Source organism: Mesoplodon bidens, assembly GCF_964165515.1.
Source record: "Mesoplodon bidens genome assembly, chromosome: 8".
In the NCBI taxonomy this organism is placed as follows: Eukaryota; Metazoa; Chordata; class Mammalia; order Artiodactyla; family Ziphiidae; genus Mesoplodon; species Mesoplodon bidens.
In genome coordinates this window covers 106,839,793-106,866,465 of record NC_138165.1, presented here as the reverse complement: position 1 = coordinate 106,866,465, position 26,673 = coordinate 106,839,793, and the positions used below count along the sequence as shown (strand labels likewise).

The 26,673-nt window shown below is 55.3% G+C and overlaps 2 protein-coding genes across 2 annotated transcripts in view; one reads left to right on the top strand and one right to left on the bottom strand.

Moving 5' to 3' along the window:
• Nucleotides 1-7,818, top strand: part of NGEF (neuronal guanine nucleotide exchange factor) — a 48,097-nt gene extending 40,279 nt beyond the window's left edge. Inside the window, exons 8-13 of the mRNA XM_081243049.1 lie at nucleotides 1,114-1,203; nucleotides 2,824-2,987; nucleotides 3,460-3,615; nucleotides 4,484-4,563; nucleotides 5,335-5,439; nucleotides 6,860-7,818. Of these exons, the coding sequence (XP_081099175.1) occupies nucleotides 1,114-1,203; nucleotides 2,824-2,987; nucleotides 3,460-3,615; nucleotides 4,484-4,563; nucleotides 5,335-5,439; nucleotides 6,860-7,050 (786 nt within the window). The 3' untranslated portion in view covers nucleotides 7,051-7,818. The remainder of the gene's footprint in view (nucleotides 1-1,113; nucleotides 1,204-2,823; nucleotides 2,988-3,459; nucleotides 3,616-4,483; nucleotides 4,564-5,334; nucleotides 5,440-6,859) is intronic.
• Nucleotides 7,819-10,240: 2,422 nt separating this feature from the next.
• On the bottom strand, nucleotides 10,241-16,954 carry SNORC (secondary ossification center associated regulator of chondrocyte maturation; the record flags this gene model as incomplete). Its single annotated transcript, XM_081242272.1, has 3 exons — nucleotides 16,762-16,954; nucleotides 10,429-10,611; nucleotides 10,241-10,350 (listed from the first exon to the last, which is right to left on the bottom strand). The coding sequence occupies exons 1-3, from the start codon at nucleotides 16,832-16,834 to the stop codon at nucleotides 10,241-10,243; spliced, it is 366 nt and encodes a 121-aa protein (XP_081098398.1). The 5' UTR covers nucleotides 16,835-16,954.
• Nucleotides 16,955-26,673: the final 9,719 nt, after the last annotated feature.

Sequence of the window (26,673 nt, the reverse complement as noted above, 5' to 3'; positions counted from 1 at the left end):
TCCCAGCCTAGCTGGGGAAAGCCTGGAGCCTCGAGCAGGCTGGTCAGGGAGGGTCAGTGACCTGCCAGCCAGGCTGCATCTCTCGGGACCCTCTGCCCACCCCTGGAACGCACACACCTGATCAAGGTGGGAGCTTCATCCTGGCCCCCACTGGGCAGCCGGCCACACTGGGCCCCAAGGGGTCTGAGGGCACCAGCACGTGTTTTCGGTTTTCAAGTTCTTTTCATTTCCCAGGTATACACTTGCTTCTCATTATTTACCTTTTTTTAATAAAGGTGGGTTTTTTCCCTTAATTTATAAAAATGATGCTGAATACAAACAAGTCCACAAACTATTCATAAGCAGAAAAAGAGGGTAAAGGTCAGCAGTTCTTCCACGCCCCACTGCCAGCATGCTGGTGCCTGCCCTTCCAGACCCCTCTCCAAACAGACGCCTGCACACACAACTGTATTCTTTGCAGGTGGGCTTGTGCTTTATGAGCTGGCTTTTCCCTCCATTTTAGTGCATGTAAAATTATTGCACTTCTTCATGATTTCAGAGTACAGGGTTATGTGGATTTATGAGCGTTAATCAACCCCTGTTGATGGACATTTAGGTTGAGGACAGTTTTTCTTGCTCTGAACGCCACTGCAGGAGACATCCTAGTAGGCACATCTTTGGGCTCGTTGCTAAATGCTGCGTGCCTGCTGGGTGCCGGGCCCTGTTCTAGATCCTGTGCAGATATCACCTCTCGGATTGAGTCCCCAGAAGTCCCAGAAAATGTGGTTTCATTCGGCCCCTTGGTACCTGGCTTGCCTCCCAGGAAGGTAGGGGTACTCTGTGCTTTCCCCACAGTGTGTGACGGATCCTGATCCCCAGACCTTGGGCATTTCCAGTCTGACAGATGAGAAAGGACGTCTTCTGGTCGAAATTTGCTCTCTTAGGTGACATGAGGGGTCGGCATCGATGTATGTGTTCTCTGGAGTTCACGTCCCAGCAAAGACAAGGCCCTGATTTTCTGCACTGGAACTGAGACCCAGCTGAGACTGACCAGCTGTGGCCTGAGTGGGCCGAAGGAAGTGGTCAGAGACAGCTGGCTGCGGATGGCCTGACGTGTCCTCCTTCTCATCCCAGGTGGTAAAAGCATGCAACGAGGGCGTCAGGAAAATGAGCCGCACGGAGCAAATGATCAGCATTCAGAAGAAGATGGAGTTTAAGATCAAGGTGAGCCCATGCCCAGCCATGTGTCCCCACCCCAGCCCGGCTGTCCTGGAGCATTGGGCACTGGCCGGGCTCGCTGAATGGCTGCCCTTGGGTCTCAGCACAGCATCACCTCCACGGAGACCTTCCCTGACCCCTTAGCTGAAGGCCCCACCTGCCCCCAGTCACCGGGCCTTCACATTGGCCTAGACCAGGGGTCCCCAACCCCCGGGCCGCGGACCGGTAACGGTCTGCAGTCTGTTAGGAACCGGGCCGCACAGCAGGAGGTGAGCTGTGGGTGAGCGAGCGAAGCTTCATCTATATTTACAGCCGCTCCCCATGGCCCCCCATGGCTCCCCATCACTCCCCATCACCCCCCATGGCCCCCATCGCCCCCCATGGCTCCCCATCGCACCCCATCACCCCCCATGGCTCCCCATGGCTCCCCATCGCCCCCACCTCCCCCCATGGCTCCCCATCGCGCCCCACCTCCCCCCATGGCTCCCCATCGCGCCCCATCTCCCCCCATGGCTCCCCATCGCACCCCATTGCCCCCCATGGCTCCCCATCGCACCCCATCGCCCCCCCTGGCTCCCATCGCACCCCATCGCCCCCCATGGCTCCCCATCACACCCTATCACCCCCATCACCTCCCATGGCTCCGCATCGCCCCCCATCATCCCCCATCGCTCGCACTACCGCCTGAACCATCCCCCCGCCCCCCACCCCCGTCTGTAGAAAAGTTGTCTTCCACAAAACCAGCCCCTGGTGCCAAAACGGTTGGGAACTGCTGGCCTAGACTGTCTCCTGCAGGGAGTCGGGAGCCGCCTGCTCTCACTTACTGGCTGTGTGACCTTGTACAGTCAGCTCACATGAAGAATGTGACATGGACTGCTCCAGGGATTCTTAAATGTGGGCGATTTGAAAATCTGACGGAAGTTACCGACTCTTTCCCCAACTCTGTGTAAAGCTGCAGGCATTAGTGACCCTAAGGGCCCTGAGGGCTTGGGTTTCTGGGGTTTGGGGCACATGAGCGCACGGTACCTGCCGAGGGTCCCTGAGGTCATGCTAGGTTTGGGAGCTGAGCCCCAGCTGAGGACGCAGACCTCCGGGCCCCCCACGTAGTTCCACCTGCAGGCCGCGTGCTGGGTGCTGAGTGCCTGCCCCGGAGCCATAGTGTGGAGACCTGCCGGCCCAGTGTCCTCGCCCTGTGGGACCCAGTTCTCCCCTCTCTCCTGTGAACTTGGCCTCTCCTCTGATCCTGCATCACACAGTAGTAGGAGGATGACAACACACACACACACAGAGGCACCCACGTGGACACACTCACACGTGAGTACAGACACGTACAGGACACGTGGACACACTTAGACGTGAGCGGACATACGTAAAAGCACACGCAGATACATAGACAACAGACACACACCTGCCCACTCAGGCGCACTGCGCATGCGCACACACTCGCCCTTCCCGTGTTTGCCCAGCATCCGTCCGTCCCTCCCACCAGCGCCACGCGCGTCCCGGGCCCAGTGCGGGCCTCACACACCGTTACTCGCGGTCGTCACTCCTGGCAGAGCGCGAGGGGAGCCTCGGCGGGGGGCGCGGAGGGGCACAGCCGTTCTGACGCCGTCCCCCCCCACGCAGTCGGTGCCCATCATCTCCCACTCCCGCTGGCTGCTGAAGCAGGGCGAGCTGCAGCAGATGTCAGGCCCCAAGACATCGCGGACCCTGCGGACCAAGAAACTCTTCCGGGAAATTTACCTCTTCCTCTTTAACGACCTGCTGGTGATCTGCCGGCAGATTCCGGGGTGAGCGGCAGGCAGGAGGGATGGGGGGTCACCACGGCCTGGGGGCGGCGGGCACGGTGCTGCGATGGTGCCAGGCCCTGGACCCGCTTTGAACGCCTGCTCCGTTCTGGTCCAGCCTTGGGCCTTCGGGCAGGTGTATTTCAACGCCCTGAGCTTCCGTTTCCCCTCCGTCTAGCGGGGGCTGTACCCCTAAGGACGTGGAGAGTCCAGCTCAGCGCCTGACGCCTGGGGCGGGCTCGACAGAGCGGCCCCTGCCGTGTCATGGGTGCTGACCCCTCGTCCGCCGTCCACACTGTGCAGGGCGGGGGCTGGGGGTGAGGGGGACAGGCGGTCAGGTGGGGGGCTTCCAGAAGGAGGTGAGGAGTGTCAGCAGTGGGGCCGGCCCCGCTGGCCAGCGTAGAGCATATCCTGGAGATCCGAGCCGCCGCCTCCTCGGGACTGACATGCCTCTGCTGACACCCTCGGTCCCCAGAGACAAGTACCAGGTGTTTGACTCGGCCCCGCGGGGCCTGCTGCGAGTGGAGGAGCTGGAGGACCAGGGCCAGACGCTGGCCAACGTCTTCATCCTGCGGCTGCTCGAGAATGCAGACGACCGGGAGGCCACCTACATGCTGAAGGCGTCCTCTCAGTGAGTGCCCAGCGCCGCTGTCGCCTGCCCGGGTGGTGCGAGGCTCCGGGCCCGCCCTGTTCCTGTCCTTCCTCCCCCAGGGCCCTGCCGGGAGGGTTTCTGTTAGCGTCAGGGTGCGAGCACGTGTGTGTGTGTGTGTGTGTGTGTGTGTGTGTGTGTGTGTGTGTGTGTGTGTGTGTGTGTGTGTGTGTGTGTGTGTGTGTGTGTGTGTGTGTGTGTGTGTGTGTGTGTGTGTGTGTGTGTGTGTGTGTGTGTGTGTGTGTGTGTGTGTGTGTGTGTGTGTGTGTGTGTGTGTGTGTGTGTGTGTGTGTGTGTGTGTTCCCTTGGACGTCAGACTCTGGGCAGGCGCCTCTGTTCTGATGAGTTGTTGTAGAGCCCTTGGGCCCGACCGATGAGTGAACCACGGTCGCTGTGTGGCCTCAGGCCCACCTGCACCTCTGAGCTGCCAGGCCAGCCGCCCTGCAGCCCCTGTGCGGTGCCCAGCACCCCCCAGCCCAGAACTCACAGGTGTCGCCCTGCACGTTGCGGTCCAGTTCTGACTGCCTGGGGCAGGGGTGGCGTCAGCCTCTCCCGATTCCACGGGCCATGGCTCAGGGCAGCTGGCAGCTGAGGGCGCGCCTCTGGGTTAACTTTGGGGTATCGTGGGCTCACCCTCACCCACTGACTTTAAAGATGTACCAGGGAGGTTCTATAGCACTCCGCCCCCGGCCCGCCGCTGGATTCCCGGCCCCGTCCACGCTGTCCTGCCACGGCCCTGTGCCAGGCCTGGGACCCAGTGGCCAGCTTGCTGGATGCCTGGTGCAGCGGTTCCCCTCACATGGGGTCCGTTGCTCTGCGGTTGGGGCATTTGTCCTCTTCCCTGTCCCAGGAGCGAGATGAAGCGTTGGATGACCTCGCTGGCCCCCAACCGAAGAACCAAGTTTGTTTCCTTCACATCCCGGCTGCTGGGTAGGTGGCCCACTGGGGAGGGGGCACCCGCCGGGTGGGGCAGGGGAGGGTCCAGGGAGCCTCGTGGCGGCCCTGCCTGTCACAGCTGCGTCAGCCTCGGGGGCCTCTGCACTCCACCTGAAGGGCCTGCGGGGCCGCTGGGAAGACTGCTTCGCCTGCCCGGAGGTCCCTAGCACCCCAGTGCAAGCTTAGTACCCCACGGAGGACACGGGTGTGCCTGAGCTTTGCAAACGTTTTGATGGTTAATGAAGAAATAAAAGCCACTGGGTCATAAGTGACAGAGACCACAAGGAAACCAAGAGGAATTCGGGCCCAGAAGGCAAACGCCAGCGTTCTCTGGGGTGGCCAGTTGTCTGAAAACCTTACAAAATATAAAAAGGCGAAGGTCCAGCTGCCTGATAGAGACGCTGCCATCCTGACCGAGCTCAGCGAGTCCTGACTGTCCCCAAACTGCTCCCAGGGCCCAGCCCAGGACCAAGCAGCTCCTTTTGAAGTGTCAATAAGAGCCCCTCAGGCCTGTTCATCCCTGTATCCACGTACTTTTTGTTCAGAACTCCTGGCGCTTTAACGGCCTTTTCTTCGGAGCCACACACCCCTCCCTCCAACGAGCCCTCTTTCAGTTGCTGCGGGAGTTTGCGTTGTCTCTTGGACAGGCCGCGTGCCCCTGCTAACTGCTGAGGCAGAAGTGGGGGGCCAGGTTTTGCCCGTGTAGGGACCAGGGCGGGTGCCGTGGTGATGAGGACATGCCGCCCCCCTCTCTCCTCCCTTCAGACTGCCCCCAGGTCCAGTGTGTGCACCCGTACGTGGCCCAGCAGCCGGACGAGCTGACGCTGGATCTGGCCGACATCCTGAACATCCTGGACAAGACAGAGGATGGTGAGGCCCCGGGGCTGGGCGCCTCTCGCACTCGAGGCTCCCTGCCCCACCCCCTCCTGGGGCTCTGCCCCAGCCTGAGGGATGCAGTGGAGAAGCAGACAGAAGAGCCAGCTGAGAGGCGGGCAGAGCCCAGGGCCGTGCTGCCTCTCTGCTCCCGTAGACCGCTTTGCCCCTCGTGGCTTCCACTGGCCTTTCCTCAGCAGAGAGCAGGCATTTCTCCCAGTGCCTCTGCTCTCCTTCCCCGCCGGAGCTGTGAGGTCCACCTTCCCCCACTTAGCATGAGGCCCAGCTGAGCACCTGGCTCCATGTCCCCTTCCCCTCATCCAGCCCTGGCATCAGCCCCCATCACAGTGGGAGGGATGATGGCCAGGAGCACCCTGACCCTGACCCCATATTTGCAACAAGCTTCCAGATGAGCCTGTGACCACCAGGCTTGTAGCCCCACGTGGGCCAGAGAGCCACCCGCCGGGACTCACGCCCACTCCTGCTGTCGGCGTCGGTGCCAGAGGTTCACTCCCCTCCCCTGAAAGATTGATCCCTTATTTCTACATGAGTTGTTCCTAATCTAAATCCCCAAAAGTGCAGAAAGCATCTCCCTCCAACCCCAGTTCCTCCTCTTTTTCAAGACCCTGGCTGGAAAGTCTCAGGCTAGTGACCTCCAGAGAAGGCCATTTCCACCCTTCCCAAATCCTAGGGGCTCACCCAGCATTGGGAGAACAGTGGTTCCTGCCCTCCCGCTCCCCCCGCAAAATAGAAACCGCCTGACACCCCTCCCACGTGGCCTGCAGAAGGCACGCCCCTGGCCCTCAGGCCCCAGGTCTTAGCCCTGCCCCAGGACCTGCCAGCAGGACCTGCAGTTCGGGCCCCAGGCCCCCAGCATAGACACTGTGATACGGGGGTGGGGGGTAGAGAGCTAGGGCACTCGGCCAGTTCGTGCCAGCCACCCTCGGCTGACCACCCAGCTCCCAGGAGGCTGAGGCTCAGGGAGGGGCTGCCCAACCAGAGGATGACAGTAACATTCAAAGCCAGGGAACCACGCGGTCAGCTACCACCCCACCGGCCCCTCGATGCCTCGTGCTTTTGGGGGTGGCCCCTGGGGTCTCCTGGCCTCACGTGGGGCAGCCTAGGATGGTTGAGAGCTTGGGGGTGAGTTCCAAAGTCAATACCTCCGGGACACGCAGTGGTTCTGCACCCACCCTGTGCACACACCGCGCTCCCCGGGAGGGCAGCACGCGCCCAGCTCATGGGGGATAAACAAGGTCTGGGCATTTCCAGCAATGCGTCTGAGGGCAGGGGACCTCTGGAAAGGCCAGCTGGACCCCTGCGTCTCCCTTTCCTCTGCTCCCCACACAGGCCAGGGCAAGGCCCAGCCTGCGCCACTTGGAGAGCTTCTGACCCTCCCCTTCCCCTCCCTACGCAGGGTGGATCTTCGGCGAGCGTCTGCATGACCAGGAGAGAGGCTGGTTCCCCAGCAACATGACTGAGGAGATCTTGAATCCGAAGATTCGGTCCCAGAACCTCAAGGAGTGTTTCCGTGTCCACAAGATGGATGACCCTCAGCGCAGCCAGAATAAGGACCGCAGGAAGCTGGGCAGCCGAAATCGGCAGTGACCCCTGGCCCCCGGCCTGGCCGAGGGATGTGGGTGGGCGGGAGCAGGGTGTGGCGGGCAGCCCCCCAGCGGACAGCGGAGGGGCTCTGCGGGAAGGCCGGACGCCGCCGCAGGCAGCACGGTGTGACCTGGGGTGCCTTGGCAGGAGTCGCCTCCACCCCTCACCCCTGCTACGTGGTTAGTGCTCATGTGTCTTGGCCCCTCGCTCAAGACTGCAGAAAAGGTGCCCACGTCTCTCCTTTGCTGCATTTGTAAATGAAAACGTGTATTTTAAACAGTGTTACACCACCTCTTCTTCTTGTCTCTTGGGGGAGCAGACAGAGGACGGGTATGCTCCAGGGCCCTTCTCAGGCACTGAGAGGCCCCAGACCCAGGGTGTCCCTGGCCAAGGGCAGGTGCAAAGGTGATGATGTCATGACCCCTGCACGTGTCCTCTCCCCTGGAAGCTGTTAGAATCGGCCAGGTGCACAGATGGACCACCCTTGCCTGATGAGCTTGACGAGCGTCCTCTGGTCTCCGACTCAAAGGACTGAGAGACCAACCGCCTCTGTCCACCCCTGCCCCAAGCCTCCGCCAGTCTCTGGCTGCACGGCCAGGCCTGCCTCACGGCCACCAGAGCTTGGCTGAGGGCCCACGCCACCTTTGGCTCCCTGATGGGCTGGATGTAACTCATATCTTCTGGCCCCTTCCGGAGCCCAGGTGTTATAAAGAAATGACTTGGTCACTGCATCCTGTATGGGTTATGGTTCCGAGAAAAGCAAATATCATTTCTGGCTGCATTAAAAGAAGCATCATATATAAAATAAAAGAGACGAAGGTCTACTTCTTATTACCCTTGTGCGCACAAGAATGAGGTGTTTCGGTCTGGCAGGGAGAGAAGAGCCCCCTTCAAGCCCAGTGGAGGAGGTGTGTCCCAGGGAAAGGGCTAAGGAGGCTTCCCGTGGAGGAAGAAGCAGCCGGGGTTGGGGCCTCAGGACGGGAGTGGATTTGGACCTCCACTTGTGGAGGAGCTCCAGAAACCGAATAAGCTGTTTGCGGCAGTGGGGGACACCCTTCTGCAGGTTGAGAAGGCAGGTTTGAACACTGTGGGACAGAGGTGTCGGTGGTGGTCCCGTAAGGGATCTGACCACCAGGTTTGGGACTGCGGCTTCCCACCTGGCCAGTCACTGGCCTGGGACACTTCTTCCCACCTCCAGAGGCGGCAGCCAGTTACCGGAGGCTGCAGCTGGCCCTCGGAGCCACCTGACACCCGGCTCTGTCCTGGAATGTGGAGGGCCTTGAATCCCACCCCGCCCAGCCCTGCCTGCCTGTGGCCATGCCCTTTCTGCCAGGACACACTTAGATTAGGAGCCCAGGATTTAGATCATGTGGGACGTTGCAGCATCTTCCCACAGGCCACAGCACGGCCCTTGGCGTTCTTGAGACCTCAGACCCTTTGAGAACTGGATGAATCCCTAGAAGATGCATACATATGCAACATGCTGGTCCAACTGGAGAGGGACCCCCCCCCGGTCCCAGTGAGGGGCTGATGCTCTTGGGGTCTCCTTGCTACAAGCCCAGGGGGAGTACCTGCACCTGAGTTTCCCAGGAGTGAGGGGATGGGGAGAGGGACCATTTCGGAGTCCCATACTGCTCTTGGCGGGGTGGGGCTGGGGAGGGGAGTCATTGGTCCTGGCCCTTATCCCGCTTTTCTTTTTGGAGCTAGGAAGCAGCATACTGACTTGGGTCACCTGCTCTAAGGAGGGCTTCAGCTACTGCAGGTTATGTGTAATAATGTAAACAGTTTCATGAAAACCAGTCAGTTTCGTAACAGTCTTTTATAAGCAAAAACCTAAGCCATGATGTGTTTTGGGGAGTGTGAGTGGGTACCACGTGTGGCCATCTGGCGTATCCAGGAGGAGAAAACTGATCTTAGCCAGAACAGGTGGGCAGGAGCTCAGAGAAACCAAGGAGGCCAAAACAGTTGCTAAAGACAATGGTGAAAAAAAAAAGAGGAACAGCTCACTCCACCAGCACTCACTCAAAAGGATCCTCTTGTGGCCCAGGTGTTAAACCATCACTGGGGTTTGCAGACAGTGCCCCCTCTAGGCCTTAGGGTCCTCACTCCAAGGGCCCTTGGAGGATGGGGACAGGATGCACTTCTGGCTTCTTTCCTGCTGCACCCAGAGCAGGTAAGCCACTATTTTAAATCCCTCTCTCTAAATTATAGAAGTGAGGCTTCCTGGGAAGTATGGAAAACAGAGGGCATGACCAAGGACCCAGTGCCAGGGCCAAGCTGGGGCGTGGCACGGCTGGGTGGTTCCTCATCCCTCATTCAGCTGCCATAATTTCAGGGTTGAAGTGAAAAGAGAGAGATGAGCTTGAAAAGCCTTTTTGTTTTCTTTCTCTAAACAAACAGCCGTCCTGCATGGGGTTGCCCACTCTGCCAGAGGCTCAGCAAAGCCCCCTGCACAAGCTTACCCAAGCCAGGGGAGGGAGGCGGTCTGGGGCTGTGGGTTGGGAGCCAGGACAGGGGCCCGCACCCGGGCTTCACCCCTCTGCTCATTCGCTCCTTGGTCTCCCCGGGGAAGAGGGGCCCCCAGGGGTCCTGAGGGTGCAGGTCTGGGGCTCAGAGCCCGCAAATAGCGCGCTGGCTGCCAGAGTCAGAAGACGCTTTGAGGATGGCGGCATCCTCAAAGTCACTGGCCTCTGGTTGGGGAGCCGGGACAGCCGAAGGTCCCGCGGACCCCACCATCACCCAGCGAGGTGCAGAAAGCAGGGCGGCGGGCCCGGGGCAGGCCGCTGCCTCTCCTGCCCTCGGGGCCTCACGCCGGTCCGCGCTCGCAGCGCTCCAGGGCCGGAGCTGGGCAGGCCCCGGGCAGTTTGCGGGACGAGCAGGGGACTGCGGCACAGGGACTCCGCGCTCCCAAGGCCTCGCCGAGAACTCTGCCCAGAGCGCTCCGCAAGCCCCGCTCTCGCACACCGGCGACCTCCGGCGCACGCGCATCGCGCACGCACCCGCGCTCCTGCGGGGCCCCGGCGCACGTGCGCTCACGCACGCGCACGTGTGCGCGCTGTCGCGCGCCTCAAGCCCCGAGCGCGTGCACGTCGCCCGCCCACACACTCATTCGCGGACACATGGAGACACGGGGGCGCGCACCGGGGGTGCCGCCGAGTCGCGCCACGGCCAGGACGCGGCCCCTTTATTCGCTTCAGGAGGCGGAAAACTTTCTCAGCGCGACGACGACGAGCGCCAGCACCACGCAGGTGGCCAGCAGGGCGGCGATGACGATGGCTGCGATGGCGCCGGGCCCCAGCGAGCCTGCGGAGGACGGAGGGCCGCGTCAGCCCCGAGGTCCGGCCCCCCCCTTCCTCCCGGCCCCCGCGCCCCAGCCCGTACCGCCGCCCTGGTCCAGACGCTCCCGCGCGGTGCTGTCCTCGGGGCTCGGCGCTGCGGTGGTCGCGGGCGGGCCGCTGACAGCCGGCTCCCGGGCGGGGCTGGTGCTCTCCACGGGGCCTTCTCCCGACGGCAGCTCGGCGGGCTCGTTCCACAGGGTGGGCACGGGCTCCTGCGGGCCCTCGGCTGCAAAGCCAAGGACAGGTGTGGGGGCCCGGGCGGCAGGGCCGACGGGGACGTCGCCCCCGCCGTTGACCGACTGGGAAGGGGCGCTGAGTGCGGGGCTCTGGGGCACAGCGCGGTGCTTGCCGCTTCGCAGGTGACGCGACGGAGGCCGAGTGGCCCACGTGTGGCCCCAGAGCCCCCGCTGGGTTCTGCTCGCCCCTGCCATGAGAGGACAGGTTGATGGGGGAGGAGGGCACTGAGGGACCAACAGGCCCACTCGGGAGGAAGCTGGAAGAACTTCGGGCTGGCAGCGAGCTTCAGGGCAGGGGGGCCGGGGGAGGCAGGGCACTTCGACTCCCAGCAGAGCCTGGGGGCCCCCCATCCGAACTGCTGGGCTCTGTAGGTCCTGGGGAAGTGACACTTGTAAAGGGCCCTCTCCCCGCACCCGCACAGGGCAGACCCAGGGCAGCCTTCACCTCGGAGAAGGCGCCCTCTCCAGGAACCAGGGTTCCTGCCCAGCCGGTGAGGGCCCACTGCTGCAGGAGGTGGAGAGGAGAGGCCCGCCCCACACCCCGGGGGCAGCCGGCCCTGCTGCTTCTCAGCCCTAACCTGGGCAGAGTGGAGCAGCCCCCAGGGCCTGGGGTCTAGCGCCTGCACATGCCTCCACACGCCCCCCGAGTGTCTGAGCCTTAAAGCGCAGGGGCCTCTCTAGCCTAAGGAACTGTGATGCCGGGCTTCCCTGGTGGCGCAGTGGTTGAGAGTCCGCCTGCCGATGCACGGGACTTGGGTTCGTGCCCCGGTCCGGAAAGATCCCACATGCCGCGGAGCGGCTGGGCCCGTGAGCCATGGCCGCTGAGCCTGCGCGTCCGGAGCCTGTGCTCCGCAACGGGAGAGGCCACAACAGTGAGAGGCCCGCGTACCGCAAAAAAAAAAAAGAAAGAAAGAAACTGTGATGCCAGCACGTTGCTGCCTCCAGACAGAACAAGGCCAGAGGGGTGGGCAGGGGTGTCTGTGGTCAGTGTAAGGAAAGCCCCAGGAAAGGGTAAGCCCTCAGCCCCGCACTGGCTGGGGCTCCGTCAGCACATCAGTCTCCGGGCAGCGTTTTCTGCAGGAGCCTTTCTCTGCTCATGGGTTGGGGGTTAGCAGGATTTAGGGTACCCAGGGGCCCCAGAGAACGAGAGGGACAGGCTGAGAGGCCTGCATGGTAACTCCAGGCAGCCCACACCATCTTTGCTCCCCCGTCAAGGATCCTAGCCTGAGGAGCCTCGCAGCAACACCCCAGCCCTGAGTGATCTCTGTTGTGATCCAGGGATGCTAGAATGGGCTTACTGGGCATCACAGCACACCGTCTCATTGATACCAGCTGCTCTATGGTCTTCCAAGAAGACCAAGACTCAGGTTAAGCTGAGGTGGGCGCTGCGCTGGCAGTTAGGTGCTGCTGGGCATTGAAGCCCCTGAAGAGGTTGTGCTTCCCGAGAAACTTCCTGGGAAGTTGTGGTTCCGTCAATACAACCCTGGCCAGCCCACCTGCCGTCCCTGGGGCACATTTCACACTTAGGGGCTCCACCCCTGAGAGCTCCCCCAGGGCACAGACAAGCCAGACCCACACCCTGCTTCCAGGCTCACCAGCTCCTGGAGAGGGGGGTGCTCTGGGAAGACACAAAGGTACTTCCAGGGTTCTTCTGCCAACGTGTCCACCTGAGGCAGATGATGAGTAAACAGCCGAACCCAAATTCCAGGGCAGTCTTAAAATAACTAGGCTTTCAAAAACGTTAAGGTCATGAGAAACAAAGAAAGGGTGAGGAATTGTTCCAGGTTGGGGACTAAGGAACTGTGACAACACAATGCACCGTGCGTTCCTGGATGGAGCATTATGGAGTCCACCGGTGAACCATGAACAAGGCTGTAGTTTAGGTGATAGTACTGCGTCCGTTTTCACTTCCTGATTTGGATAACTGCTTATGGAAGAGAATGTCCTTGTCCTTAGGAAGTATTTAGGGACAAAATGGCATGATGTCTGCAACTTAACTGTCAAATGGTTCCGCAATCAGATAGGTAAGTGAGTAAATAGAGACAGAAAGACGGTGAGAAGAGCAAATATGGCAAGATGTTGGCGGTGGGTGAATCCAAGTGAAGAGCCTACTGGAGTTCACTGGATTATTCTTGTAACTTTTCTGTATACTTCAGATCGTTTCATGACAAAATTTTACAAGGTCCCCAGCTACCAGGCCCCGCCCCTGGTGCCTCTCCCAGGCCTCAGCTGGATCAATTCCGAGGCTCAGCTTGCAGGTAGGGACCGCTGTCATATTCCCAGGGCTTGCCCGGGCCTGTGCCCCTTTTCAGAAACACCCCTGGCAAGGAGGCCTCTCAGGGGCGGAAGGCCCCTGCACCCACTGTGTGGAAGCCTCCCTCTCCCAGGGCCCAGGCTGAAGCAGTGCTGGTGTGTGGGGGCCACCCTGGTCCACCACCAACTTCAAAGACTTCCCTGTGAGGAAGGGGCAAGTGACTCTGTCAGGCCTCCCTTGTCGCTGCCTGGGAGGGCTGGGGTCTGCAGCCTGCAGCTGCCATGGAAGGCTCCAGGCCCTAGGCATGCCTGCCTCAGGCTCTCCGGGGCTGGGCAGAAAAAAGGCCAGAGTCTACCCACTGCTTGGCAGGCCCTGAGGTCTAGGGCTCGCAGACTGCCTGTCTCCCAGATAAATGAACAAACCACTGGTCCCCACTTGCACACCACACGCCCAAGACAGAGTGGCAGCCAGGCACCTCCCTGTCCTACCACCACCAGCCAAAGCTCACCTCCAACTGCCAGGTCTCTGGCCAGAGAGGCCACCACAGGGCTACTGGGTATCAGGGCCAGCCAACCTGGTGGCGTCCAAGGAGTCAGCCCCAAGCTCAGGAAGAGGAGTGACAGACTCCACACCCCCTGGAGGGCAGGGGCTCACTCCCAGGAACTAGTGGTACCCTCTGCCCTTTGCCAGAGCCTGGGAGCCATCTCTGGGGGAGAAGTGCCCTCTGAGCAGGGTACTTGGAGACCCACCCAGACCTTCTCCCTGTCTGCCCCCAGTGACCCAGCCTCACTCTGTTCCTCCCCGCAGAAGCCTGGACCCTCCCTGCCAGATACACCAGCCCAGGCCCCCTCATCCCTGCTGTGTGCACCCCCTCCCGCCCCTTCAAGACTCAGCCGGTCTCTGAAGCTTAAGGGGCTGAATCCATTGGCTTCCAAATCGAGAGGGCTGGGTCCAAATCCCGGCTCCGTCACAGCCTCACCCTGGGACCACCGCGGACTGACTTGGCCACCTGCCTTCGCTTCCCGACCTGTGGGATGGGGGTTGGACTGTGCCTCTCACATCCCTCACAAGGTGGTGACTGTGCTGTCAAGGCCATCGTCGGCTGCTGCCTCTGCCCTAGGGCCTTTCTGGCCTGGGCACCATGGCCCTTGCCACCCTGCGGGCTTTGCGCCTGCTGTAGCTGAGACCATCACCAGGAGCCCCCAGAGGCCGATCCGGGCTTCAAGGACTCATCTGCACCCAAGCAGCCAGGGCCCAGGGGCCAGCCAGCTCCCTGCCAGCCCAGGTGGGTGCCCCAGCGGCACACATGGGCCAGAACCACAGCCTGCGCTCAGTCACCAGCCCTCCGGCAAAGGAGGCGCAGCTGCCGAGGAGGGCCAGGCGTTTTCTCGTCCTCATCTACGTGCCTCCGTGTTCTCTCAATTTGCTGTAGTCAGAGGGGGAAGCAAATCTATCCCCCAAATCTATCCTTCTGGGGAGCCATGAACAGAAGCCGTTGTCAGGGAGCTTCCCCACGGCAGGCCCCATCTGAGGAGGGGGAAAGATGGGGGAAAGAAATGCCAGGCAGAGGGACTGGTATGAGGGCCGGCGTGGAAGGCGAGCGGAGATGTCACGTGAGGACGGAGAAGGGGGAGGACAAGGACCGGGGTGAGCAGCGACCTGCGACTCCGCGCGCTGACTGAGAAGACCAGGAGAAGTGGGGGCCTCGTGACCCTGCCACAGGCCTGGGCACCGCAGGCTCTCCTCCAGCCCCACCGCCTGTCAGTAAATAAGCTTGTTTAACGCTCAGTCTGACCACTGGGCCCGGAGGCCAGGCGCCCGAGCTCACAGACGGCCTTTGTGCGGCCATGAAGGGCCTTTTCATCCCTGCCCTGGCCTCCCGCCCGCTCAGCCTGGCCTGCTCCCCCCACCTCGGTAGCTGTGGCCACGGGCGACCCGCAGGGCGGGCAGCAGGCCGCCCCCTCCCCGCCTGCCTGCTCAGGACCCCAGCCCAGGGAGCAGCGGGCCAGGGGCCTGTGGGGCCGGCTGCACACCTGCTCTGAGCCTCCAGCCGGGGGTGGGGCGGCCAGGAGCCTCCCGAACCCCCTTCCTCCCGGAGTGGCAGGGCGAACCACAGCCAGCCGGAACCCCAAAGACTCCGGGGTGGGGCTGGCCTGCCTGCCCTTGGTGGGACACAAGGAGGGGACTCGGGAGGTGAGGCCAGGTGAGGTCCCGCTGCCGCCAGACACGAGGCTGTCCCCAGGCATTCCTGCGGCGGCAGACACAGCCCACCCACCCAGGCTGTGTGTGCACAGTCTGATCCAGCGCTTCTGGCTGGCAGCCTGGCTGGGAGGGCTGGCTGCATGGGGACCAAGAAACTGGACAGAAGCTGCCCACACGGCCCCACCCCAGGCAGACGGACGCCAGCACCTTCACCTCCACCCACTTGGACCAACAGGCCGGAGAAGCTTTTCACTGGGGTGGGTGGGGTATAAGGGAGCCACGGGAGACGCCACCCCGCTTTAGATCACTTCCCCAATTCCCTGGGCACCACACCAGCCCCCTGGCTTGCCCAGCTGGCCCCTCTCCCACCAAAAGGGAGGCTGGGTGCTTTCCTAGCCACGTGAGGAGGTGCTTCGGCCTGAGACTACCCTGCACCCAGCAGAGCGGCTGGGGATGTTTTCCTCCTAACATGTGCTGAGCGCTACCAACTGCCTGTCCTGTCCTGAAAGCTCACGTGTGTGAACTTGGCAGACCTACAGTCTCCTGCGAGAGAGGCGGAGGCGCTCTGATTCTCGCCATGGTACAGCAGAGGAGAGGCACAGAGAGGCTGAGAAACAGCGAGGAGGACAGGGCCGGAAACGAAGCCAGCCTGCAAGCTTCTTCCTAGGGCATCTAGAGGGAGGCCGGCAGGCCCACAGGCTCCTCGCCACCCCACCCCGTTTCCTTCCGTGTTCGTGCCTGAGTGTGTGACCGTAAGGGTCCCCCCAGGCCTCGCATCCCCCAGCAGCTCTCCCAGCACCACGTCCACACAGCCCCCCTCAGATCCACAGACACTCCCCCGAAACCCATGCCGTGGAGGGTCTCCAGGGGCTCCCCACCCGCACATTTCTCCAGCCCCAGGACTGCCCTCAGGAGCCCCGAAACACCTCCCTTTGGCCCACCTCACAGCCATCAGGGATGGCTTTCTTCCAGGAGAAAGACCACCCATGACCCGTCTGTGCCTTCTCTTGCTTATGCTTTGAAGCCCCACAGCTGTGCCCAGGACGGGGGCTCAGGTCCCAGGAGCCTGCCAACCCAAGCCTGGTGGGACCCTTCTCACCAGACCCCAGACCCAGCCATTTTCAGCCTCAGTGCAGCACCTCAGTCCAGCATCCTCATGGTTTTACAGAGGGGTCTCTGGCCCTGTGCTCCCTCTGGAATTTTTTCCAAGATGGAAACAGTACCTGGGTCTTCACTCTCAAAGGACATTTCAGAAAACTAGCAGAGAAGGGCTTGCGGGGCTTGACAAATAAATGGTAGGGCTCTGTGGTCTTACATCTAGGGGCCTGGGGCCTCCGCCCCTCAGCTGCTTGCCTGGTGCCCCCTCCTGACTCCCAGATCTGAAGGCCTTCAGATATTAGGGTGCTGGAGTAATCCCCATGTCCCCTAGGCAGCTAATGTCCCTGGCCCTGCTCCCCAAGTCACCCTCCTACTTCAGAGGTCACCGTCTCTATGACTAACGATTCCCTGAGGCCTCTGACACAGCTGCTGCCAGCCTGTCTTGGGGGAGCCCTTCACAGAATCACCCCAAACTGCCACCCCATCTCCTGTGAATGGCCTTGCCGGTGGGCATTAGAGATTCTGGCCTAAGGTACTTCTTAGCTTTGGGAGGCTGGTGGTAGCAGAGCCCAGGGAGCACCCTTACCTGTGAGCACCGCAGGGGCCAGGACCCCGGACAGGAGCAGCAGCGCCATGCGCAGGGCCAGACCGAATGCCATCCTGGCCCGTGAGTGAGCGCGGCCGGCGAGCGGGATGCACGGGGGACGGAGGACTGAGCTGGTTAACTTCAGGGCAGAGGGAAAGAGGCATCAAAGGGCTGGGAAAGGTTTCATCAATGCAAACTCTGTCCTCCTGGGACACCGTGCCCGCCCCCCACACATGAAAACACACACACACACACACACAGAGCAGAGCTTACAGAACTGACTGCTTTCCTGAACTCTGGAGCAGCCCCACCCTCAGAGAGGGAAAGAGGAAATTGCTCTCTTTCCCGCTCTCCTTCTCTCTTTCTCTCTCTCTCTCTCTCACACGCACACACACACACACACCTGGGCCACTGAAAGTGAGAGAATCTCAACCGCCATGTGCAGGACTCACCCAGGGAGCTTGATAAATGCAGATGGCCCTGGCACTCTGTTTCAGTGGGTCATGGATGGGCCCAGGAATCTGCATTTTAGTGTGCAAGGCCCAGGCTTGGGAGACTCCAACCCTAGGCTGGCAGCACTGATGAGGGCCAGGTTCTGCTCACGTTTGGGCTCTTGATGCCAGGCGGGGAGTGGGCACACAACAGCCCTCGTTAAAGCAGCACTTTTTTTTTTTTTTTTGCGGTACGCGGGCCTCTCACTGTCGTGGCCTCTCCCGTTGCGGAGCACAGGCTCCGGACGCGCAGGCTCAGCGGCCATGGCTCACGGGCCCAGCCGCTCCGCGGCATGTGGGATCCTCCCAGACTGGGGCACGAACCCGTGTCCCCTGCATCGGCAGGCGGACTCCCAACTACTGTGTCACCAGGGAAGCCCTAAAACAGCACTTTTAAAGCAGTTTCCATCCAAACCTTCTGGCAGCTCTAGTCTCTCCAGAAAAACTCACGTCATACAACGCCCTGGGTTCCTTCTTGCTCTCTCTTCTCCTAGGTACCTGGGACTTGAAATACCACCTGTGTGTTCATGACACACATTTCCAACCCAGTTCTGGCCCAGAACTTCAGCCCCGTCACCCACTGCCTCCCGGACAGCCCCAAGGGTACCTAATGAGCATCTCCAACTTAACGTGTCCAAAACAAACCTTGACTGCACTGCCTCTCCAGCCCTGCACAGTAGGTAAATCCCAGTCCCCCACCTTCCAGATGTCGTAGCCACATAATTAAAAGTCATCAGAGGTCTCTCTCTTTCCCTTGTCTAAGCTCTCAGAAAGTACACCCCCCTACTTCAAACCCTTCATGGTTTCCCACTGCTCTTAGAATAAAAAGCCAAATGAAGGACTCGCCTTGGCCCTGCGCACTATGTTCAGTCTGCTGGCCTTGACGAGGTTCCTCCAATCCACCAAACTTAATCCTGCCTCAGGGCCTTTTCACTCGCAGTCCCCTCTCCCAGAAAGCAGTCTCTCAGCTCATTACATGGCTACCTCCTAATCACCATTCAGGTCTCAGCTCTGATCATTCAGGCCCCCATTCACCCATCACATGGCTTTAAATTTCTTCTTGGCATTTATATTTGTATGAAACTCTCATTTCCTTTTTTTTTTTTTTTTTGGTTAATTATTTGAGGGATCTATATATTGTGAAGTACACAAATCTTATGTTTACAGCTTGATGAACTTTCATACATTTGTAAACACCACCCAAATCAATATAGAACATTTCCAGCACACCAGCAGGATTCTTCCTGCCCCTCCCTAGTCAGTACCCCCAAGGTGCCAGTCTGTCTTCTATCACCATAGATTAGCTTCCTCTACTCTTGAACTTCAAATAAACTGAATCCTATGACATGAACTCTTGTGCCTGGCTTCTTCTGCTCAACTTCTGTGAGATTCATCCACATTGTTGCACGTGGCAGTGGCTCATTCTTTTTTATTGCTGAACGGTATTCAATTGTATGACTATGCCACAATTTATCCATTCTTTTATCCATTTTATCCATTTATTTATGTCAATTTGGGTTATTTCCAGGTCTGAACTTTTATGAATATAGCTCCTGTGGGTATTCTTGTACCTGCCTTTGGTGAACATATACACTAAGTTCTCTTGGTTATATATCTAAAGATACGATTGCTAGGTCAGAGTACAGTGTTTAGATTCTGTAGATGCTGACGAGCAGCTTTCCAAAGTGTTTGTTCTCATTTATACTCATCAGCAGTATGAGGGTTCCTGTTGCTCCACATCCTCACCAATACCTGGCATTGCCAGTCTTTTTTATTTCTAGCCGTTCTGATAGGTATGTAGTGGTGTCTCATCGTGGTTGTACTGCCATGACTAATAAAGTTGAACACCTTTTCATATTTATTGACCACAGGAATAGCCTCCTGTGTGAAGTGTCTGCTCAGTTTTTTTTTTTTTTGCTGATATATTAGGGTGGTCTATCACGTTGAATTTATTTTTAGGATTTTTTCGGTGTGTGTACCCAGATAAAAATTCTTTGTCAGATATATGATATGGTGCCTTTAAATGAAGTGTCCATTGGTTGTCTGTCTCTACTCTGTGACTAAGTCCCAGACAGGTGGGGCTGTGTTTAGTTCATCAATGTATTTCTAGAACCTAGCGCATGATAGGAACTTAATACTGGACTTCAACCAGTTGGGATTTCTGGGGTAGAATTAACATCGAGCATCTTCTCACTTGTTCAGTCTTTTGTTGGTGCTGCTCGTTTGCTGTCTCCCGTCCTAACCTTTCTGTGCCCTCAGTGTAATGTAGAGTCAGACTCCCAGATCACACTCCTGAGAGATTCTTGCCAGCTGACTCCCTGTTGGCATCTGCCGTGGAGGCACTGGGGGGAGATGAAGGCGGGAGAGAAGTGTCTCTTTCCGATACAGATTCCTGACAATGTCTCTGGCAGCAGCAGCAGCAGCACTGGCCACACCAACTTCAGTAACGAATAAGTGTGGCTTGCAAAATTACAGTCCAACTGAATTCACAGCTGTGTCAATTCTTTCAGGTGACATTTACGGCACTGAATGGGAAGGAGTGAGACCTTGAGATCTGGAATGGGGGTATTTGGGCAGACTCAAACAAATCTGAGAGTCTTCCACTCACAAATCCTCAGGGCTCCCTTGCAGAAGCAGCAGGCTCCTTAGAGAAATGGCTAATTCCAAATCTGGAAAAGTACAAGTAAATGATGTGCCTAGAATATCTCATGCCAAATTAAGAAAGTGCTCAAAGGATGATAGGGATATGGAAAAAGGACACAAATGTCAACTTGGAGGGGCTCCAAATGGACAAGTTGTGCACAACAGTATCCGATTATAACCTACAGTGTGTGCATGCATGCATGCATGCGTGTGTGTGTGTGTAAAGCTCTTCCTTATAGAATGCTGACTAATAAATTACAGGAAAGCTTGACAACCACGAATTGTTCAAGCAAGAATCATCAATGACTGCTAAAACTAGTGGATAAAAGTTTGATGAGAGCTGGATATTTACATAGTCTCAAAGTATCTCCCATAAAGAGAAAAATCATTACAGTGGAAAAACCTGGCAGATACTGTCTTTAAGTAATTAAAGTTAACATCACCAGTAATGGTTCAAACTGACATCATGTACCTCCTGATATGACACATCAAGGACATAACATCACTTCTGTAGTATTCCTGCCCAATTGCATAATCTCAATTAAATCATGAGAAAAATACCAGACAAATGCAAACTGAGTGCATTCTACAAAATAATTGTCCTTTAAAAATCTCAAGGTATGAAAGATAGAGGAACTGTTCCAGATTAGGGAAGACTCAAGAAACATGACATCCAAATACAAAAAGCAATCATGATGGCATTCTGTACCTTTTTGTTTTTCCTTATAAAAGACATTAGTGGAACAACTGGTGAAATACGAATGAAGCCTGGATATTAACTAATAGCATCATATACTTTATTTCCTAATTTTAATAAGTGTACTGTGGTTATATAAATGTCCTTTTCTCAAGGAAACACGCCCTGAAGTGTTTAGGGGTAAGGGACATAATGTCTGCAATTTGCTTTCAAGTGATTCATAAGAAATAGTTACTGAGAGTCATTATTGTGAGTGTAGTTATTGAGGAAAAAAATAATAAAGCAGGTGTGGTAAAATGTTAGCAATTGGAGAATCTGGATGAAAGATATGTGGGAGTTTTTTCTACTGTTCTTGCAAGTTTTAAGTCTGAAATTATTCAAAAATTTTAAAATGCCCCTTCTCCCCAAAAAGAATCACTATATTTCAGTGACTAATGAAATAATAGACCTAGGCAATGATCATCAATGAATGTTAAAACTGCTACATGAAAGATCAACAGAACTTTTATAATGGATGAATCAGCCTGATAGCAACAGGACTGATGAATTGTGACATAGTGAAAATGGGACAACCAGACAATGCTGCCTGTGATGCAACAGGACGTACAGCAAGTAAGTATTCTTGGAGGGGGAGGGGAGAATCTGAATCCAATAAAGTTTCTAGACCTGACTACTCATTCACAGAAGATGTGGGGGAGAGTAACAAATTGACACTATAAGGACGCTCCTTGCTGAGTCCACATTATGGGATGTTCTGTGGGTAAATGATCTTGTTTTTTCAAATTTTTTTTTTTTAGGGGAAACTGGTTAGACTAAAAGAGACTTAAACAGAGCAACCAAATGCGATCCGTGAACCTCATTATGATTTTGATTCTGATTCAAACTTTTGTAAAAAGACATTTTAAAGATAATCTGAAAAAATCATACAGACTGGGTTTAGATACTAAATTATTAATATTCTTAATGTGGTATTGGCATGTACTTTTTTTTAAAGGTATCTTTGTCTGTTACCATGCACATTAAAACATTTACGAGTGACTCAATGATATCTAGGATTTGTTTTAAAATATTCTAAGGGAAAAAAAGTGAGATTAAAAGAACAAAATTGGGCTTCCCTGGTGGCGCAGTGGTTGAGAGTCCGCCTGCCGATGCAGGGGACACAGGTTCGTGCCCTGGTCCGGGAAGATCCCACATGCCGCGGAGCGGCTGGGCCCGTGAGCCATGGCCACTGAGCCTGCGCGTCCAGAGCCTGTGCTCCGCAACGGGAGAGGCCGCAACAGTGAGAGGCCTGCGTACCACACACACACACAAAAAATTGGTAAAACGGTAGGAGTTTGTTACATTAGCTGCTGTGACTGAAAGTTGTGTCCCCCAAGATTTTAATGTTGGAAGCCCTAGTCCCAATGGGATGGTATTCAGAGGTGGAGCCTTGGGGAGGTGGTTAGGGTTAGATTAGGTCATGAGGGTGGGGTGCTCGTAATGGGATAAAAAGACGATTTTTAAGAGATAAAAAGATGGGATAGAAAGAGAAAGACCTGAGATCTCCTTCTCTGCCATGTGAGGACATAACAAGATGGCGGCCATGTGCAAAACAGATGACTCTCACCAGACACTTTATCTGTCAGCACCTAGATGGTGGGACTTCCCAGCCCAGACTAAAGACACTAGTCTACTTCAATGTATGCTTAAGTATTTTCAATTAAAAAGAAAAAAAACTGAACTCAGGCAAAAGCTAATTAAAGACGAAAGCTGCAGTAACCTCAGCACTGTTAGGGACTCAAACCCCTTGGGAATGAAGGTTTAAGTCAGCCACCAGCTCAGGGGCTGGTGGAAGGCAAAAAGAACATGAAATGGGAAGTAAACAAGGAAGTTGTACAAATATCACCCACAGCCTCATGACAAGGAACAGAAACAAAAACTGATGTATATTTTATTCCTTGCTGTATATATACATATATACATATACACCAATTTTTCATATATATCTGTGTGTGTGTATATATATATATATATATGTAAAATAAAATTTAGTCATTAAGATAATAATTATCCAGGTGAGACTGTGAATTTAAGAGATATTAGTATCACCTAGAAAAGGATGACTGACCATTAGATAAGGTATTAGTGATTTCCCTAGTTACTAATCCTTCAGTAATCTTACCTTCCTACTCTTCCAATGCCAATTCTTTTTTCTCCCCTGCCCTCCGCCCGCATTTCTTTTGACTGAATATTTAAGACGGTTTCTGATTCATGATGGGACCCTGACCTGCTTAGGGCTTAACTTGACGTTATCAAAAGAAGTCAGAAAATCCAAGTCAGTGACCCGTTCCCTTAACTGAGGCTCACCATGCTTACATTTTGACCTGCGTCTGCTTTAGTAAAACCAAAATGGGTATTTGTCAGACTCACACTAAAACACAAGTGCTAAATCTGCAAACACCAAGTGTCAGCAATATGCTGCAAAGATGTACAGATGCACACACAGATCACACTTGCACATATGCACTCAGGAGATGAGAGCTGAAGGAAACCTCACAGATCAGCTAGGCCAGTAGTTCCCCACTCAAGCTGTCCATTTAGGATCACTTAGGGCACCTAAAAAATAATTTCCAGTGCTGGGCCCCACCCTAAATAAGAAACCATGGGACATGGGGCTCAGGGACTGATTTTTGTTTCAAGTTCATCATTTGATCTGGGCCAACCCCCTCATCTGACAGGCAAGGAAACTGAGACCCAGAGACAGGACAGGAAGGACAGGTTAATAACGAAGCTGGTACTAATATCCAGTCTCCTGGAACCCACGCGATATTAGCTCCCTGAGGGGTACTTCTTTACACTGATTTTCAGATGTCTAAGAGGGAGGCTGCCCATTTTTAATATGTTCCACTGCACCTACACATGAGCCCACAAACTCCCTTCTCCCTTGCAAAATGGCCTACAAATATTTATCAAGCATTTATGTGCTGGGCATTGTACTATGCAATTACATTTTAAGTTACTGATCACAGCTACCTCACAGTTCCCATTTCACAGATGGGGAAACAAATACTTGCCTAAAGGAGATAGCAGGATCAACTTTCAAATCTGACAGCTTTACTCCAGTGCCCCCATCCACAAAACCACTCATAGGTTCATGCCACAGGGTACCTTTAAAAACACACACACTCACACACACCCCAAAAACCTAGATTCTGTATAGAATTGGGGGTTGCTAGACACAGCAAGGTTGAGCCCTTGGAAATCACTCGTTTCCCAGCTCTGCACAAGAATGGAACAGAGCCTGTGCCAAGCCCCCTCGTCAGGGTAACCACTAGGATTCCTTTCCCATGATGGATGTGCACAAACTCAACCATCCCAAACTCTTCCAACTTCAAAGCAGGCTGAAGAGAATGACAGTGGTAGAGGCCGCTAAGTGCCAATGTAACATCCATTCCCTGTGTTTCTTAGAAACAGAATCCCAATGGTATTTGGGGTGGCAAACCACTCAACTAACCCCCCCAAATTTCCAGCCTTTTTTTTTTTTTTTGGCGGTACGCGGGCCTCTCACTGTTGTGGCCTCTCCCGCTGTAGAGCACAGGCTCCGGATGCACAGGCTCAGCGGCCATGGCTCACAGGCCCAGCCGCTCCGCGGCATGTGGGATCTTGCCGGACCGGGGCACGAACCCGTGTCCGCTGCATCGGCAGGCAGACTCTCAACCACTGCACCACCAGGGAAACCCTCCAGACTTTCTTGAACTAACTATAGTTACGTATCCACATTCCAGTTGAAGAGACTTAAGATGTTTGGTAGAGCTCCCAAAAGAGCTCCTCAAGGAAGGCTGACTAACAGGGAGGTGTGCTCCCTGAGCCTCACCCCAGTCCTTCGTCCTGCCTGGAATATAGGCACGATGGTTGGTGCTCTAGCAGTCACCTTGGACCATGAGTGACCTTGAGAATGGAAGCCACAACCAGGAGGGTAAAACAGAAAGAACCTGGGTCCCTTAGCCACACCAGCCTTGGCCTGATGACCTCCAGATTTCACTTGAGAAATAAACTATCTTGTTTAAGTCACTGTTACTTTGTATCTTACTATATGCAGCCAAACCTAACAATGACCCACTGACCTTCAGGACTACTTCTCATGCTAAAGGAGGCATTCAAAGGAGAAAACTGGCTACCAAGGGAAAATAATCCCCCACTCCTAGATTTGGGGGGACAAGTAAACAATCTTTAAGAAATGATGTCTCTGCTTAAGACCAGCTGGACTGAACTGAGTGTTGAAGCTATGGTGAGTTCCATCCCCATGATGTCATCACTGCCAGCAACGAAAGGGGAGGCAACTGCAGCTTTTAGGCTGCAGGGCAGTTGCTGCAATTAGGGAAGAGCCCAGTTCTCTTCACTTGCTTCCCAACATCTATGTGCTGTTTCTCCCATACATTGAACCACAGCAGTGTTTGTTACTTTAGCTGCAAAACATTCCCACTGACGAATCCCTGGAGGGAAACTCTTCTCTCAGAGGCCCCAGGTGCCCTGTCCAGAACCAACACTACCAAAAGCTATGCAGGTCCATCGTACTCAGGGCATCTGACAATGTCTGTAAAATGATCACACACCTGGCTGCCTCACGGTTCCCAGGCTCTCCACGGTCCCAGCAAGCACTGCTGCTTCATCAGGAATTGCCTGTGCTCACAGCCATCCTCTAGAGCTGGGCTTTTTTCTTTTTGTTCCCAAATAACCTATTAACTATGAGGCCAACTTCCATTTGGAATGTGCTCTCAGCTGCACCTTACTCTACGTAGCACGTGCATGCCTGCTGCTCTTTTAATGAAGCTCTGCTTCGCACACTGGAAGCACAGGAGAGAACTAGGTTCATTTCACATCAGAATCATACACAGACTTTTTCATTAATAATGTGGAGAGGACATTTTGTTTAAAATAAACTTCAATTTCTTCACCTGATCAATTTAAAATAAGGTGTAGAAAATGGCACACACTCTATTTATGCGTGTATATATTTGTATATATGTATTATTTAAAATAAAGCCTGAAGTACCATTACCCTGAAATTAAAAAGAAAATAATCCCTCAATTTAGAGTCAACGAAGAATTGAAGTTCCTTGATGTATATGCATAAACTAATTTTATGCAGCTATTTCCCCAAAACAGCAACAACAGTACCTCTCATCCCACATGCTCTTCTATAAAGTGACCACTCATTCCATCAAGGGAGATGTTGGAGGTGACCATGTTCCCCAACCCCCTGAATCTGAAATAGCTTGTGACTACTTTCACAAAGTGTCACAGGAGTGACACTATGTGACTCCTGAGTCCAGGTCAGAAGAGATGTGATGCAGCCTCTGCCTGGTTCTTTGGGGAAGCCAACTGCCAAATAAGAAGTCCAACTACCCTGAAGCTGCCATGCTGGAAAGGGCACACGTAGTTCCTCCAGCCACCAACCCAGCTGAGTTCCCCGGCAATAGTCAGCATCAACTGCCATTCACACGAGTGAGCCATTGTGCCACCCAACCTATCAAACCTTCCTAAGATCGCAGCCCCAGCTGACCTCTGACCATAACCAGAGGAGACACCATGGAAGAACTGCCCAGCTGAGCCCTCCCCCCAGAGTCCTGACTCACAAAATTACCAATAAAATGCAAGGGTTGCTGTAAGCCAGTTTGCGGGTAATTTGTTATGTAGCAACAGTAACCAGAACACCAACTACCTTGGGCAAAGTATCCATAATCAAACTACCTTGTCTGGGTATGTTTTTTAAATCTCTGACTTAAAACAACTGGAAGCAAACAGTGTACAAAACAAATACTTTAAAACTCAGGAAGAGTTTAGATAATCTGCAAGTAAGTTCACAGAAAGAGATACGAACGTGTTTGCTGAAAGTGAAAGAGTGAGCAAATGAGAATGTGAAAATTGGGAGAATTGAGACAGAAACAAACATTCTTAGGAAAGAGTGGTTTCTTTCCACCATGTGGGAAATTCCTCAGGTAGAAGCAATGCTCCTCATTAAGCAAATGGAATGTTCCATGACTAAAACGACGTTGCTCCCTGAAATATGCCTCCCCCTCCCCCAAATGTTTGTGTTTTATT